The following is a 17,755-nucleotide window of genomic DNA, read 5'->3' as shown; positions in this document are numbered from 1 at the left end:
GACACCAGGGCGTCCACTGCAGTGGCTTGGGGGTACCTTGACCTGGAACAATACCTCGGGAGCTTCTTGTTGAGACGAGACGCCATCATGTCGATCAACGGAATTCCCCAGCGTCTTGTCACCTCTGCAAATACCTCTTGGTGAAGAGCCCACTCTCCCGGATGGAGATCGTGTCTGCTGAGGAAATCTGCTTCCCAGATGTCCACTCCCGGTAGGAAGACTGCTAACAGGGCGCACACGTGTTGTTCTGCCCAGCGAAGGATTCTTATGGACTCCGCCATTGCCGCTCTGCTCCTCGTTCCGCCTTGACAGTTTATATGCGCCACCGCTGTGATGTTGTCTGACTGCACCAGGACAGGTCGACCCTGAAGAAGGCTTCTTGCTTGCAGCAAGCCGTTGTACATGGCTCTTAACTCGAGAACATTTATGTGGAGACAGGCTTCCTGAAGCGACCATTTCCCCTGGAAGTTTCTTCCTTGGGTGACTGCGCCCCAGCCCCGGAGACTTGCATCTGTTGTTAGAAGTACCCAATCCAGGATACCGAATCGGCGTCCCCCTAGGAGGTGATGACCTTGTAGCCACCACAGGAGAGAAATTCTGGCTCTGGGAGATAAACTTATCTTCCGGTGAATGTGCAGGTGAGACCCGGACCATTTGCTCAGCAAGTCCCACTGAAACACCCGGGCGTGAAACCTGCCGAATGGAATGGCTTCGTACGCCGCAACCATCTTCCCCAGAACCCGAGTACATTGATGGATTGACACACTCGTCGGCCTCAGAAGTTCCCTGACCATCGTCTGCAGTTCCAGAGCCTTTTCTTCTGGAAGAAATACCTTCTGTAATTCAGTGTCCAGAATCTTGCCCAGAAAAGGAAGCCGAGTGGTCGGAATCAACTGGGATTTTGGCAAATCGAGCACCCAACCGTGCTGTCGCAGAACCGACAGTGACAACTCTACACTTCTCAGCAACCGTTCCTTGGACCTCGCCTTTATCAGGAGATCGTCCAAGTACGGGATAATTGTAACCCCTTGTTTGCGAAGGAGAACCATAATTTCCGCCATGACTTTGGTGAAAATCCTCAGAGCCGTGGAAAGCCCAAACGGCAACGTCTGAAATTGGTAATGAGAATCCTGTATCGCAAACCTGAGAAAGGCCTGATGTGAAGGATATATCGGGACATGTAAGTAGGCATCCTTGATGTCGACTGACGCCATAAAATCCCCCCTTTCCAGGCTGGCAATCACCGCTCGAAGGGATTCCATCTTGAACTTGAAAACTTTCAAGTATGGATTGAGGGATTTTAGATTTAGAATTGGTCTGACCGAACCGTCCGGTTTCGGCACAACAAAGAGGCTCGAGTAGAAACCCTCCCCCCGCTGGGACGAGGGAACGGGATTAATGACCCTCTGTAGACACAGTTTTTGAATCGCTGCTAGCACCACCTCCCTGTCCGGAAGAACTACTGGTAATGCCGAAACGAAGAATCGGTGAGGGGGCATCTCCTGAAACTCCAGTTTGTATCCCTGAGACACGATCTCTAGTACCCAAGGATCCAGGCCTGATTGAATCCAGACCTGACTGAATATTCGTAGACGGCCCCCCACCAGTCCGGACTCCCCCAGGGAAGCCCCAGCGTCATGCGGTGGACTTGGTAGCAGCAGGGGAGGACTTTTGGTCCTGGGCGCCTGAGCCTGCAGGAGGTTTTCTTCCCCTTCCTCTACCCTTTGAAGCGAGGAAGGATGAACCTTTTCCACGCCTGTATTTATTGTGACGAAAGGACTGCATTTGCTGATGTGGTGCCTTTTTCTGTTGTGTGGGAACATAAGGAAGAAAAGAGGACTTACCCGCAGTCGCGGTCGAGACCAGGTCAGCCAAGCCGTCCCCAAACAAAACAGTACCTTTGAAGGGTAGCGCTTCCATAGCCCTCTTGGAGTCGGCATCAGCGTTCCATTGATGGATCCACAGCGCCCTCCTGGCTGATATCGACATGGCATTGTTTCTTGAACCCAAAAGACAGACGTCCCTCGCCGCGTCCTTTATGTAATCTGCAGCGTCCTTAATATAACCGAGAGTTAAAAGGACATTATCTTTATCAAGGGTATCCATATCATTAGCTAAATTCTCAGCCCATTTAGCAATAGCACTACTCACCCATACCGACGCCACAGCGGGTCTGAGCAATGCACCCGAATTAGCGAAAATGGACTTCAGAGATGTCTCCAGTTTGCGATCCGCCGGATCTTTGAGAGCTGCCGTGTCAGGAGACGGAAGTGCCACTTTCTTAGACAAACGAGATAGAGCTTTGTCAACATTTGGAGATGCCTCCCATTTTTCCCTGTCATCAGAGGGGAAAGGATACCAATCCTCTTGGGAATCTGCCATTTCTTATCCGGCGACTCCCAAGCCTTTTCACAAAGAGTATTCATTTCATGAGAGGGGGGAAACTTCACCTCAGGTTTTTTTCCCTTGAACAAGCAAATCCTTGTTTCCTGTACCGCAGGTTCATCAGAAATGTGTAAAACATCTTTAATAGCCACAATCATGTACTGAATACTCTTAACTAACAGTGGATGTAAAGCTGCCTCAGTGAAATCGACCTCGGAATCAGAGTCCGTGTCGGTATCAGTATCTACCACTTGAGTAAATGGCCTCTTTTGCGACCCGGAAGGGGTCTGTACCTGAGACAAAGCCTCTTCCATGGACTTTTTCCACACCTGCGTCTGTGACTCAGACTTATCTAACCCTCTTTGATAAGGAAAATACATTTGAATTTATCGTACTGAGCAATGCTAGCAAATCAGGTGTCGGCTGCGTCGACAGTCCCAACTCTAGCCCCGCATCCGCTCCCCCAATAACCTCCTCCGGTGAATAACCTTCAGCCTCAGACATGCCGACACGTAGTACCGACACACCACAACACACAGAACGTCCCAGCTAGGTGACAGGCCCACAATAAAGCCCAGATAGAGGACACAGAGGGAGTACAGCCCACACCCCAGCGCCCATATATCGCAAGAAACGATATATGTACCCAGCGCTGCCTTATGTTAATATTAAGCACCACACTGCGGCCCCCCTCTGAAAATGCCCCCCGTTACTTGGGAGAGAAGCGTGGAGGTCCCGGCAGCGTCTATCCCTCAGCCGCGTGTTGTAGGGAAAATGGCGCCCGTGAGCTGCGGGACAAAGCTCCGCCCCCTTCCCGGCGCGCTTCGGCCCGCCAATTTTAAATCTGAAAAAAGATGCCGGCGGGGGTCTGTAAACTGTGCCGAGGCACCTACAATCTTTAAGCCGCCCAACAAACTCCAGTAACATGCTGCCCAGGGCGCCCCCCCTGCGGTGTACCTTTACTGAAGTCTTCTGCCGTCCTGAAGTCTTCTGATCTTCTTATACTCACCCGTCTTCTGGCTTCTGTGAGGGGGCGACGGCGTGGCTCCGGGAACAAGCAGCTAGGCGCACCAAGTGATCGAACCCTCTGGAGCTAATGGTGTCCAGTAGCCGAGAAGCAGAGCCCTTAACTAAGAAGAAGTAGGTCTGCTCCTCTCCCCTCACTCCCACGCTGCAGGGAGCCTGTAGCCAGCAGGTCTCCCTGAAAATAAAAAACCTAACAAAGTCTTTTCTAGAGAAACTCAGTAGAGCTCCCCTAGTGTGCATCCAGTCACTCCTGGGCACAAAGTCTAACTGAGGTCTGGAGGAGGGGCATAGAGGGAGGAGCCAGTTCACACCCAGATTAAGTCTTTTTAGTGTGCCCAAGCTCCTGCGGATCCCATCTATACCCCATGGTCCTTTTGGAGTCCCCAGCATCCTCTAGGACGTAAGAGAAAAGAAAGATACAATATCTTATACCCAGGGATTCGGTATGTAATATTGGCTGACAGGATGCCGGCTGCCTGTATCCCGACTGCGGCATCCCGTCTGCCAGAATACCGTCAGCGAGTCCCCTCGCAGGCTCGCTGCGCTTACCACACATCGGACCCGTTGGCAAGCTTTGCTTGCCACAGATCCTATCCCACTCAGTTGGTGGCGTGGACCCACCAACTGAGTGGGAATTACCGGCGGGTGTCTGTATTCCGACTGCCAGTAAAATCTCAGCTGCGGGATTCCGGCGTTGGTATTGTGACTGCATCCTATATCGAGGTATTACTGGTCTTTGTGATGTGGCTAGCAGATAATACTGATCTCCTGGGCCCTCACTGGAACACTACAGCAGTTTGTCACACAAACCTAAGTCCGCTTCAGCAATTTTTCTTGATTCATTTGCTATGCAACACTTGTATATACAGTCAGGTCCATAAATATTGGGACATCGACACAATTCTCATATTTTGGGCTCTATACACCACCACAATGGATTTGAAATGAATCAAACAAGATGTGCTTTAACTGCAGACTTTCCGCCTTAATTTGAGGGTATTTACATCCAAATCAGGTGAACAGTGTAGGTGTATGTGTCCAACTGAAGCACAATGGAATATGCTGTGAAAAAAACAAGTTGCAACAACTGTACCGTAGAACTTAGTATACAGATTTAGACTGTTGCCCATAGAAATACAAGTGTTGTAAATCAAATGAATCACAGCAGTCTTGTGAAGCAGTTTTGTCGCATCTCATTGCGTATAAAGCGCATATTTGAGTGATAAAGATGCAAAATTGACACTCGACGCAAGCAGAGTTCCACGCCAACTGGCGTGCAGGGAGGTTTCTTGCGACTGCTGCAATAGTACTATGGGACTGATATACAGTATTGTACACTATGAAAAAAAAGCTGTTTATTTTAAAACACAGATGCTATGCAGGTACAAGAAATAAAATACTAACTTTACACTCTCTTCCTGCTCTCCAAACTCTTCATCGTTGAAACCAAAATGATCTATAAAAGCCGATGTCATCTGCTGCATCTGGTAGTCCACAAAAGCCTGAACAAAACCGAAAAGTCATACATGAACTGTAAAACATAAAAAGACTGGGGTGGGAGGTGTATCTGTATTACTGAATTTCTTTTATGGATCATGGACAATGATTTTACCCTCAGATGCAGTTTGTGTCATTTATGATGGAATAAATAGGAGGCGAGAGGATGAAGGTGCTATGTAACATTTTTTTTAATGGATAAAGCTGTTATGACCAAGGGATCATAGTCCATTTACTGATATTTTGTGGATAAAACTGTCCAATTCTTAAGTCCGTAAGAATTTATTTTTAACTCTAAATATCTCAGTTCCTTCTAAACATAACAGAACACCTTCATCCACCCAGCTCTTCAAATATTCTGATGCTTAAATTAAGAGCAAAAAGTGTAGGAAATGATTGCAGTACATACACAAGTCTCAGTTTGTCAACTTTAACCAAAAGAAAATGCTAGGTTACCTGCTGGAGCACAGCCTCTTGGGGAAAGTTAAATTCCTTCAGGTCATTATCTTCGTCATCACTTGGTGAGTGCATGTTTCGTGTGTTTACCTGCAGAATGGACATAAGAATCACACAAGTACTGCATTTACAGTATAATTCAGGCTAATGGCCTACTAAATGATAAACACCAGAGTTACAAAAACAGATCAGAAAAAGCCTACTGCAGTGGTCAATAAATAGCATCAGAACAATGCATCTTGGAGGCATTTATGCCGTTTCTTTTCACAAAGGAACAATAAGCAATATTGTTTTAGTTATAAAACAAACAAACAAAAAAAGTATAGTAATACATATGAAATTCCAACATGACTTGGGAAACTGCACCACCAACTGGCAGTTCTCCAATCTTGACAAAATGTTATGGGAAAGATCCCATTCAAATGCTAAAAAAAAACAAAGAGGGTTTGCTGACCGACTACTCTGAGAAAAATTAAAATCTGGATTTGTTGCTTACAGTAAAATCTCTTTCTCTGAGTCCATCTGGCGGACGCTGCGCACTTACACTTGGGTTAGTGTGTGCGAGTATGGAGCTTGGCACAAGCTATGATAAGAACTCCTCCCCCTCTAAACCCTCCCATCAACCCCCTGTTCACAGGAAGTACTCCTCAGTTTAACAAAGCCGAGACAGAGAAAACAAAACCAACAATCAATAACCAGACAAAAGGGAAGGGATCACAGTATCCTCCAGATGGACTCAGGGAAAGATTTTAGCGTAAGTAAAAATCCAAAATTTATCTATCATCCATCTGGGGAATGCTGCACACTTACACTTGGGTGAACGAAACGCCTGAACGCAACGCCTTAGACGCTCGGCCATGTGGACTTTCTCTGCGAGCCTGAAACATAGGTAAACTGACTGAGATAAACTTATTACTCTGATGATGCTGTTCTCCACAATCACGCCGTCACAGTCAGAAAAGACAAATCCTGGTGATGACACAAAGTTTGAAAGTGGAAATCTGGCCGAAGAGGTACACTGTAAGGAGCCTTGACCACCCTGGTTTGAAGCATTGCAGAGCAGTGTTGACAGGCAATCCGAAGCGATTTAGGAATACCGAAAGAGTCACTGGTCAAATGCGCTGAAACACTCACTGCATTTTGCCAGAGGCAGAAACAAATATGTTAGATGAAAGTGACAAGGAGTGAACACGGCGTCCATGATTGCCACAAGAGGATAACCGGAGCGATCACCGTACCAAGGAAGCCCTTTGTGCAGAGACGAGAAACCCTGAGGTCAATGTTGGCTTGTCACACAGGTACACCAAAATCAGAAAAACCTGTTGGTTTATTTCACATTCGTCAGGGAAGAAAAGCATGACGACCCAGGAAGTCGCTTCCCAGTTGTCCATTCTGAAACTGGAGATGGCCGATATTGACGGAACCAAAATTCCACCCTCTCCATATGCGAGATATCATTCAGACGGCTCTCGAGCTGCAAGTGCAACTGTACATGTTGATATAGGCCACTGCGGTTTCGGGGGGGGGGGGGGGGGGGGGGAGTGGGGGGGGGGGATGGTTAGAAGGTTGGCAGAGATTTTAAACTAGGTGCCTGGGGGGAGGGATTAGAAAGAATTAGAGGGACAACTAGAGAGCGAAGAATCATAGGATGTATAAAGTATAATGAGGGGGGGGGGGGGGGAGAAGAAAAATAGTCAGCGATAGTAATTTAAGGGAAACTCAGGTTCCTAAGGAAACGTTATCCACAACAAAACATACAGATCAGGGAATTACCAAACTTAATTGTATGATTACAAATGCAAGAAGCCTAACAAGTAAAATGGGGGAATTATAAACAATTGCACTTAATGACCAATATGATATGATAGGCATTAAAGACACATGGTGGGACGATTCTCACGACTGGGCGGCAAACATGGAGGGGTACACCCTCTTCCGGAGAGATAGGACTAATAAAAAGGGAGGGGGTGTTTGTCTATATGTTAAACCTTTCTTAAAACCGTATTTAAAATAAGTAATTTACAAGGGGACTGGAGATAACTTGGGAGTCATTGTGGGTTGAGATTTCGAGTGGGGGTAAAGATACAAAAAAAAAAACTATTAATAGGGACATGCTATAAACCGCCAGATATTATTGTGTCTGACGAATCACTACTCTTGCAGCAAATCGAAAAAGCTGCAGGTATGGGGGACATCATTATTGTTGGGGACTTTAATTAACCAGACATAAACTGGAACACCGAAACAGTAAAAACAGTAAATAGGGTAATAGGTTCTTAAACATGCTAAAAGATCACTACTTGTCCCAGGTAATCGGGGAACCAACTAGGCATAGGGCTACACTTGACCTAGTACTAACTAATAATGAGGAAATAATTTCAAATACTAAAGTAGGGGAGAACCTAGGAAATAGCGATCAAAATATGATCACATTCGATATCAGCTTCCAAAAGCAACAATATAAGGATCTAACTAAGACTTTTAACTTTAAGAAAGCTAATTTCATATTGCTGAAACAAGCAATGAGGGACATCAATTGGTAAATTGTATTGTATGGTAAGAATACTGCTGATATGTGGGATGTTTTTACAACTACGCTCAATAAGTACACTTATTTGTATATTCCCAAAGTCAACAAAAACAGGAGTAGGAAATTCAAACCGATGTGGCTTAATAAGAGGGTCAAGGAATAAATGGATAAAAAAAAAAGGCGCGATTCCACCATTTTGATGGAATGGTGGAATCCTTCCAGTTCTACAAAGAATGTAACAAAAAATGCAAAAAAGAAACCAGAGCAGCTAAAATAGAAAACGAAAAACAAATCGCAAAGGAGAGTATAACAAACCCCAAAAAGTTATTTAAGTACATAAACGGTAAAAGGTTAAAAAGGGAGAATATTGGGCCTTTTAAGGGCGAGTTGGATGTCTTGATTAAGGACGCTAGGGAAAAAGCGGATTTATTTAATAAATTATTTTCATCAGTATTTACGAATGAGGAAAGGCTGACGAGAGTAGAGCATAACATAAGCTACGATAACATCTCGATGCTAGGTACTTGGTTAAACGAGGAAGTAGTCCGGGAGAAACTAAGTAAAATTAAGATAAATAAATCTCCTGGGCCGGATGGACTCCACCCCAGGGTTCTTATGGAACTTAATAGAGAGATATCGAGACCCCTATATTTGATTTTGAGAGTCAATTAGATCAGGAACGATACCAAAGGACTGGCATATAACAGAGGTAGTCCCAATATTTAAAAAGGGTATTAAAACTCACCCCAGTAACTATAGACCGGCAAGTTTGACATCTATAGAGGGGAAATTACTAGAAGGTATATTAAGGGACAGCATACTTGAGTACTTGGATACCTCCAAGGTTATTACTAGGAATCCGCATGGTTTTGTGATGGACAGATCCTGTCAAACTAACTTAATAAGCTTCTACGAGAAAGTGAGTGATAATATTGATCAGGGTCAAGCAGTGGATGTGATCTTTTTGGACTTCGCTAAGGCCTTCGACAAAGTTCCACATAAGAGACTAATTATCAAATTAAGGGAGATTGGGGTAGGTGACACTATGTGTACTTGGATGAATAATTGGCTGTTCAATAGGGAACAGCGAGTGGGGATTGTGAATGGGCATCAGTGCTCAGTGGAATACCGCAGGGTTCAGTACTCGGACCTTTGTTGTTTAACATATTCATTAATGACCTAGGAGAGTGACTGGAAAGCACAGTGTCCATTTTCGCAGATGATACTAAGCTATGTAGAGTAATTAATTCATACAAGGATGTTGAGTCTCTTCAGAATTACTTATCTAGACTTGATGTCTGGGCAGATAAATGGAGAATGAGGTTCAATACAGACAAATGTAAAGTTATGCACTTTGGGACTAAGAATACTCAGGCAGCCTATAAACTAAATGGGTAAAATGTAGGGATAACAGTAGTTGAAAAAGATTTGGGAGTAATCATCGACAATAAACTTAGTAGCAGTACGCAATGTCAAAATGCAGCAACAAAAGCAAATAAGGTGTTAGCATGCATAAAACGGAATGGAGACAAGGGATGAGAGTGTAATATTGCCACTGTATAAATCATTGATGTGGCCACATCGGGAATATGGTGTACAGTTCTGGGCACCTCACTATAAAAAAAAAGATATCTTGGAACTCAAAAAGGTTCAGAGGCGAGCCACTAAACTGGTTAAGGGGTTACAGGCACTGGATTATGAGGAAAGTCTTAAAAGGTTAGATTTGTTTACACTGGAAAAGAGGTGACTGAGGAGACATTATTAATATTTTTAAATACATTAAGGGACAATACAAGGATTTATCAAACAATTTGTTTATCAAAAAAACACTACATAGGACACGAGGACACTCCCTGAGGTTAGAAGAAAAAGAATTCCATACAAAACGGAGAAAAGGTATCTTCACAGTAAGGATTTGGAATTCTCTGCCAGAGAAGGTAGTAATGGTGGACTCGATCAATAAATTTAAAAATAGATTAGATAAATTCCAAGCGGAAAAAAATATCCAAGGATAGAGCATTTAATTAATATTTTTTTAAAAAGAATGTAAAAATTATAATACAGGTTGAACCTGATGGACTTTTGTCTTTTTTCAACCTCAACAATTATGTAACTATGTAACCCCTGTGGAAACTGCAGAAGAGAGTGCATTCTGGTCTGGAAATCCTGAACTCAGCAAAAAGACCGAGATACCTGGGGTAGAAAAAAAGACCCCTGAACACCATCCTCCATGAAGGAAGAAATCCGGAACCAAGGCCCACTGTGGATGTGTATGACAAAAGGTGCATGAGACAGAGCTCCTTTTTGCAACAATTGACCAAATATGGCAGTGATGGTAAAGTAACAGTAAAAACTCCAAGACCTGGTTGATGGGAAAGGGATTGGAATGAATACTCCTGCGTTGGATAGCGAACAGACTGCAAGGATTAGAGCCTGTCACTTGGATGAAACGCAAATAAGAGGGGTACCAAAGAATTCTGCTTGGTATGTGTTCCCCAAAATTCAGAATATATGCTCATGATATAGGGGGTAATTCCAAGTTGATCGCAGCAGGAATTTTGTTAGCAGTTGGGCAAAACCATGTGCACTGCAGGGGAGGCAGATATAACATGTGCAGAAAGAGTTAGATTTGGGTGGGTTATTTTATTTTTGTGCAGGGTAAATACTGGTTGCTTTATTTTTACACTGCAAATTAGATTGCAGATTGAACACACACCACACCCAAATCTAACTCTCTCTGCACATGTTAAATCTGCCTCCTATGGATGCCAATCCCGGGCCATTTTTTCAATCCCGGGTATCGGGATTGAAAAATGGTCAATCCTGGGATTCCCGGGATTGGCTTTAGACTGTGTCCGGCCGCCCCCCATGCCCTGCAGACATTAAAAAAAACGTACCTGCACAGCCAGGTAGCGGGTGATGAGGAGCGGGCGGGTGAGTGTAGGGGAGCCGGGAGGAGGCAGCGGGTGAGTACAGGGTGAGCCGGGAGGAGGTGGCGGCGGGTGAAGACAGCCGTACTTTCCGGCTCGGCGGCTGCTGAAAGCGCAGCGTGACTTCACAGTCACAGGTCACGCTGCGCAGGGGAAGACAGGAGGAGGGAGCTGGGCAGCGTCTGAGCGTCCTGAGGACGCTCAACGCTGATCCCTCAATCCCCGGGATTGGAGCTTCCAATCCCGGGATTGAATCCCGGCCGTTATTGGGCCTAAATCTCGGGATCCTGCCGATCCCGATCCCGGGATTGGCCTCCCTACTGCCTCCCCTGCAGTGCACATGGTTTTGCCCAACTGCTAACAAAATTCCTGCTGCGATCAACTTGGAATTACCCCCATAATTCGGTATATCTAACGGACCAATGGAGTCTGAGAAAGTTGGTTTTTCCCCACTGGGAACCAGCCCACCCGACTCCATGAGCCCTGCTGAGGACATATGGGAAGCCCATGTTCCAGGTGAACAAATGCCTTCTGAAAGAATACATATTTCATTGACATTTATTTTAAATAACACATTTCTTAGCAGTCATACTCAGGATGAGAACCCATGGCCTGTTATACTAAAGGCAGACACCTTACTGGTAAGAGCTATTTGCTCCTGCCTACAAGGCACACTTTGATTTGGAAGCAGAATTCCACGAAACGCAACTAAAATGAATATATGGACGTCATAGACAGGGCAGAGATGAAAGATTGAATAGAAATAGAATCCAAGAAAACAACAGTGACAGACGGTATAGCTTCAGAGACCCAATCTGTCGATGGATAATTTGAAAAGGATCATCTGATACAATAATGGACAACTTGCACTATGCAATCTGCAACCGCTCTAAGAAACCATGCATTAGCTAGGATAGGGCGTAGGAATATTCCTGTCAGAATGAATACCAATTTAATAACCGCCTCACTATTGTCAATCCGCGGTGACTGTTAAGGGGGGGTACACGGAAAGATCCGTTCTTAAAATCTAAGCATAGATTTTAAGCACGGAAGCCCCCAGTGATTGCGATGCGCGGCGCTATCGCTGGTGCCAGATTGGCCTGCATGCAGGCACAATCTAGCACACCGCTCATTTCACCCGCTGGGTGAAATTAGTGCCCCCCGCCTCGCTCAGCACACATCGCACTGGAGAGATGTGTGCTAAGTCGTCTGTGATAGATCGCTCAGCACACATCTCTGCCAGTGTGTACTGGCTTTTAAGGTCACATACTGTACTTTAGGAAAAACAGCCGTCTTAGGCCATCACATGATGGATGAGTCCACTAATTATTAGTGGAACCTCCATCAGGTTAGTCTCTTCATCAGCGAAAGGATCAAGAAACACCGGATCTGGACCGACAATATTGTGTACTAGAGACAGACACATTTCCCTGGAAACATGAACAGGTGTTGAGCCAGACTTCCATCAATCGTCCCAACGTGAGGGAAGAGGTGGAAACCAATTAACCCAGTAGTCTATTTCTTATTCCTATCCTGAAACATCCTCCCTGACAGGATTTATTTTACTATTTTCCTGAGACGAAGCCTCAAAATGTGGATCAGAACCAGGAACGAAAGAGGGAGACGCAGTACTCCGCCAATTGGCGGTACAGCATGAGGACGCAATCATCCTGCTTAAGGTAGCCATCTCAGACAGACATAAAACTAAGACCTGCCTTAGAAGCGACCATATCTAGAGCTCATAACCATTAGGACAAATGATTGTCCTTGAAGTAACTAAAGGCCCATATAGACGGGCTGATGTGGGGAGAGATGTGTGCTGAGCGAACCGCTCAGTACACATCTCTCCCGCCACTCAGCACAGCGCGATGTGTGCTGAGCGTGCTGGGGGAGACGGGGCGCTCACTTCACCCAGCGGGTGAAGTGAGCGACCCGCTAAATTGGCCTGCACGGCAGGCCAATCTAGCAGCAGCGATAACGATGCGTGGGGCTGCGCATCGCTATCGCTGTAAGGGGTACACACGGAGCAATCAGGCTTATATTCTAAGCAATCTAGTCAGATTGCTTAGAATATCGCTCCGTGAGTACCCCCCTTAAGCTATAGGGGAGATTCAAATGTTTGAAAAGTCAGTTGGGAGTCTGTTTTCTCCTATCTAATAGACAGGAAAAAACAATTAGATAGGAGAAAACAGACTCCCAACTGACTTTTCAAACATTTGCATCTCCCGCATAGTGTCTGTCAAAGACCTGGCTCACTGCACAGTATAAGCTGTGTAAGGAGCTTTAAGCTACGTGCAGCCATTTGGCAATTAAGGACATAATCGTGCACAAGAAAAATAGTCTGTCTTGTGCCCTGACATAGAAATAACGAAAGGAAAACACAGACTACCAACAATCACTCCTTTAGGTGTGAAAGTAGTGACCACGGATTATTTTACATTAACTCAGCCATTAACATTTTACCAAGATTTGTGGGCTAAGTAGTAAACAGGGTACCAGTCCCACTACATTGTCATAGTGCAAGCAAAGGCAGACTCTGACAATATCGGTATTTGTGTACCGTTCCTGGACGCACTACAATATCAGGTTAATGTATCAAGTGGACAGAGCAAGCTCCTCTTCTATCTTACTAAAAATTCATGTAATATATGGTCCCTAGATAGTAGGTATATCAGATATTAAACTGGTAAAAACAGATATTACACCTGAACTTTGCTAAAAGGCAGAAAAGCGATGCATAATAAGCAAACATCACTTGCATATTGGTTGTAATTGGTAGGATAAGTATTGGAGGCAGTAAAAGTCCCACTATACCAGCTATTGAATAAATCTATACCACCAATTTGGTGGACTAAATGCTGAACACAGTAATAGCCACTCTTTACTGTAGTGCCTGTAATGTGAGGAGAGGGCATTGTTTGTGCATGACAACACAGGTAGGATTTTTAAAAAAGCAAATATCGAGAATATTTGTCACAGTTGCTTTGGGTATACTACGGTATGCCGGCGCTCGGGATCCCGTCGTCCAGCATACCGGTGCCGGGATCCCGACTGCCAGTATAACGGCAGCGGGATGAGCGCAAAATAGTCCCAGAATACTTGCTATTGTGTATATTATACTATAGGCAGATCACTTGTAAAGTTACCACCTTGTGGGCTAGTTACTGATCACAGCAACAGTCCCACTATCTCACTGCAAAGAATGACAGATCTCCCCCTCCCCCTCATGCTGGGCTGCTGAAATGTAGGGCTGCCCATCGACCATCGATGATTCGAAAATGTTGAATACTTTTACCATCGATGGGGGAAAACCAGATGGTGTCCCACCATCGATGGTTGAGTGCTACCGAATGTATTTATTTTTTCTCCCTCAAAGTGTCAGGGCTCTGGGCTTAGCCCCGCCCCCTGATACCCGCAAAGCCACACCCTCGGCTCCAATTGGACAGCATTTCATTCTACAGTAATTCAGGGGTGACCATCGATGGGTAAAACAATCGATAGTTACCTTACAGATGGTTTTACACCATCGAGGTTATCAATTGATGGTACTATCGATGGATAACCCACCGATGGCCATCCTTACTGAAATGTTATCAGGAGCTTCCTGCAGTGCTGGCTGGGGGTAGGGCCTAATCGAGTGAAGCAGTTTAGACTGGTTTGAGGGAGCCAAAACACCCAGCAACTCCCGGCTTAAGAAATACAGAGAGGGAGTTAATATGCAACAAGAAGCTGCACAAAATGGCGCCTTCTCGTTTTGGGGGCGGTGCTTAGCGACGCAAACATCGGGACCTGACGCACTTTATAATACTGCACTCAGTGTTCCCTGGCCACCGCTGGCCCCAGGAGTCAGCGCAGCCACCCCTAAGCCATCATACTGTACAGTCCTTCATATAGCCTTTACAGTGACCCAGCAGGGCACAGGAAATATACAGCCAGCAGAGACACAGCATGGGGGACTCTCACTCTGAGGGAGTGTCATACGCTAGTTTGAGAAGGGTCACAGCCCAGCACTACTTCAGTAGGCTGAGGCTGTTCCTACATGACCCAGTGCCTCCTCAGATTCTGTGAGCCGGAAGGGAGAGACCCAGGGACCTCAGTGGTGTAGTGACTCCAGAGGCAATACAGAATGAGAAATAGAGCTCACAGAAGCTCTTCTATCCTAACTCTGGATGTGTTTGTCGCCAACATTAGGGACTAAACACCAACAAAAAAACAATTAGAAATAAAACCTAACTAAAAACTAGGAGCAAAAAGAAAGTGTGCGTTCACTCCAAGGCACAAAACTAAAACGGAGGAGTACTTCCTCCTATGGGGTTGATGGGAGGGGTTAGAGGGGGAGTTCGTTCTTTTTATAGCTTGTGCCAAACTCCTTACTCACACACTCTAACCCAAGTGTAAGTGCGCAGCGTCCCCCAGATGGATGATAGAGAAATAATATTTTTCATTAATTTCGTGCTATTCTATTTAAAGTAAAAAAAAGAAAAATGCAAAACTCTGCTTTTTGTTAAAATCCACATAAAAAAATAAATAAACCATCATCTCTTCCCCTAGTTCAGAGTATATAATTTATATGGGGGTGGTGACATTGGCTTATTGTTATGTGTTGAAAGAGGGTTTTACTATGGTGTTTATAATAAATAAAGTTTTGGTTTCTTAAACGGGCAGTTTCCGGGGATTCTGCTTCGCCTGCCGGAGGCAGGTGAAACAATAATCCCGATAAACCGGCGCGTGCTGTGGCTTATCGTGGCTAATTAGCTAGACCCTGGAAAGACAATTAGCCCCAGTAATTTACCGGTGCTAATTGGATATCCCCCTAAATCCTGACCCCGGCATTTGGATTGTTCTCAATTCCAATAGGGAATCTGAACTAAACAAACCATAATCCTAACCCTCCCTCCTCGCAGCCAAAACCTAACTCTCCATTCCCGCAGCTGAAACCTAATCCTCCCTCCCTGAAAAACCTAGACCTAACTCTCCGCGTCATACTTACGTTCAGGATCCCAGCAGTAGGGATTCCTGTGCCGGCATTGGGATCGCTGGGATGCGGATTACATCCCATGTGGTAATTTCAACATAACGTTTAATATTTTTTATGTTGCTTATTTTGAAATCTTAAATAATTTTAAAAGTAAATGAGCAGTTGCCAAAAGCAAGAATGGAAAATGTGGCTCAGTTGGTGATGGGGATGGAGGTGGTGAGGTTTTACAACCACAAAAAACAAACACACCACCACATTGTTTGGAGGTTCTCTGCAAATAATCCTATTGTGTTGTATTTTGCCAATTTAACAGAAAAGTACACTTAAGAGGGGCAAGAAAAAAACACAACACAAAGTGCACTTCAGAAGGTATAACTTTTTGAATAATTCCTCTTTTGGCCAAACCAGGATTACATGTTTGCATTGAGAGAATTATAACCATTAGCAGAGCTACAAGCACATCTCCTCTGCCATGCACCAGATTGTGTTTTATATAAACTCTTACCAGGTCTACCGTGTTCTTCTTGTTAGTATCTGAGAGAGATCCAGAAATGAAGGTATCCCACTGCTCCTGCTGTTCTTCTGGGATCTCTGTGAATGTACACAATGTCAGCATTAAACTCGTTTCCCATTACTCTACATAAAGATAGATACAAAACTCTGTATTAAATTATAGCAGCTAACAGAATGCTGTGTTGCTTAAATAGCTTAGTCGTTCAGCTTCACTTAAGGACAGTACTCACTGGCCGATGCGGGAGAGATGTGTGCTGAGCGAACCTCTCAGCACACATCTCTCCCGCCGCTCAGCACAGCGCGATGTGTGCTGAGCATGCGGGGGGAGGGCCGCTAATTTCACCCAGCGGGTGAAATGAGCGACCCGCTAGATTGGCCTGCATGGCAGGCCAATCTAGCACCAGTGATAGCGATGCGCGGGGCTGCGCATCGCTATCGCTGTAGGGGGTACACACGGAGCGATCAGGCTTAAAATCTAAGCAATCTAGTCAGATTGCTTAGATTTTAAGCAGCGATCGCTCCGTGAGTACCCCCCTTTACAGCACACACTTCAGATAAAATCATTTACTTTTGTGTATCAACCTAACTAGAGCATTATTAAAAGCCAGTCATTACCTTTAATTAGTTGGCAAATTAGAGAAGCGTTGGGTCCTTTTTCCGAACTGTTCACCAGTGAATTGGCTATTTTGGTGAGATGGCCCATAAAACCTTTCCTCCGTCCTCCTTCTGACCTAAAATATTTAAGGGTACACATAACAGTATAGCCAGAACAGCAAATTAGCGAACTATAGGCAGTTTGTTAACACATATGCAGCAATTACATATTAAAGGAAACTTTTATTTCTCGCTGGCAGAGAATCCAGCAGCCATTCCACCTTTCTGCAGACTCTCAGACCATCATTACACACACAAGGTACATCTCCACCAACAGTTAGACTAACATAGGTGGGGAAAATGGGAATAGAGTCTCATTTCCACAAAATAGTGGATCTTGAGCTCCCTGGTCAATCAGCAAAGTGTGTTGCTATATTAACACATCATCTGGCAAGAAAAAAAAATGGGGCTTTGCACACTTTGGGGGGTAATCAAATGTTTGAAAAGTCGGTTGGGTGTCTGTTTTTTCCTGTCTATTAAATAGAAAAAAAAACAGACACCCAACTGACTTTTCAAACAATTGAATACCCCCCCTTAACTGTTATGATTATGATCGAATAGCACCACTTTATCCTTATAAAAAACACAAATTATGAAGGGTAAAAAGAGGCAGCTAAAGTCCTGCATTATGGGTGTCAATTCAGTTTGTAATCAGTTGTCAACAGCTACAGTAAAGGAGACAGACTCCATTCAGCTGTTGGCAACTAATCTCTCTGAAGAAAGGCAGGTGCAGTACACATGGGTGTGTTTCAAAGTAGGACGCCAAGACAAGCATGGGGGGAAGGG

The 17,755-nt window shown here is 44.8% G+C and overlaps 1 protein-coding gene and 1 non-coding gene across 3 annotated transcripts in view; both read right to left on the bottom strand.

Moving 5' to 3' along the window:
• Window positions 1–17,755, bottom strand: part of PPP6R1 (protein phosphatase 6 regulatory subunit 1) — a 329,328-nt gene that overhangs the window by 148,728 nt on the left and 162,845 nt on the right. For both annotated transcript variants that reach the window (XM_063942823.1, XM_063942824.1), the window contains exons 12-15: window positions 16,931–17,046; window positions 16,308–16,393; window positions 5,365–5,454; window positions 4,816–4,913 (exon numbers count right to left, since the gene is read on the bottom strand). In XM_063942823.1, coding sequence (XP_063798893.1) covers window positions 4,816–4,913; window positions 5,365–5,454; window positions 16,308–16,393; window positions 16,931–17,046 — 390 coding nt within the window. The remainder of the gene's footprint in view (window positions 1–4,815; window positions 4,914–5,364; window positions 5,455–16,307; window positions 16,394–16,930; window positions 17,047–17,755) is intronic.
• LOC134967797 (U2 spliceosomal RNA) lies at window positions 13,374–13,559 on the bottom strand. Its single transcript, XR_010189166.1, has one exon. It is a non-coding gene; the product is annotated as a U2 spliceosomal RNA (small nuclear RNA).

This window comes from Pseudophryne corroboree, chromosome 10, assembly GCF_028390025.1.
Source record: "Pseudophryne corroboree isolate aPseCor3 chromosome 10, aPseCor3.hap2, whole genome shotgun sequence".
Classification (NCBI taxonomy): Eukaryota; Metazoa; Chordata; class Amphibia; order Anura; family Myobatrachidae; genus Pseudophryne; species Pseudophryne corroboree.
The sequence above is the reverse complement of the archived record's forward strand: the minus strand, read 5'-3'. Positions and strand labels throughout refer to the sequence as shown.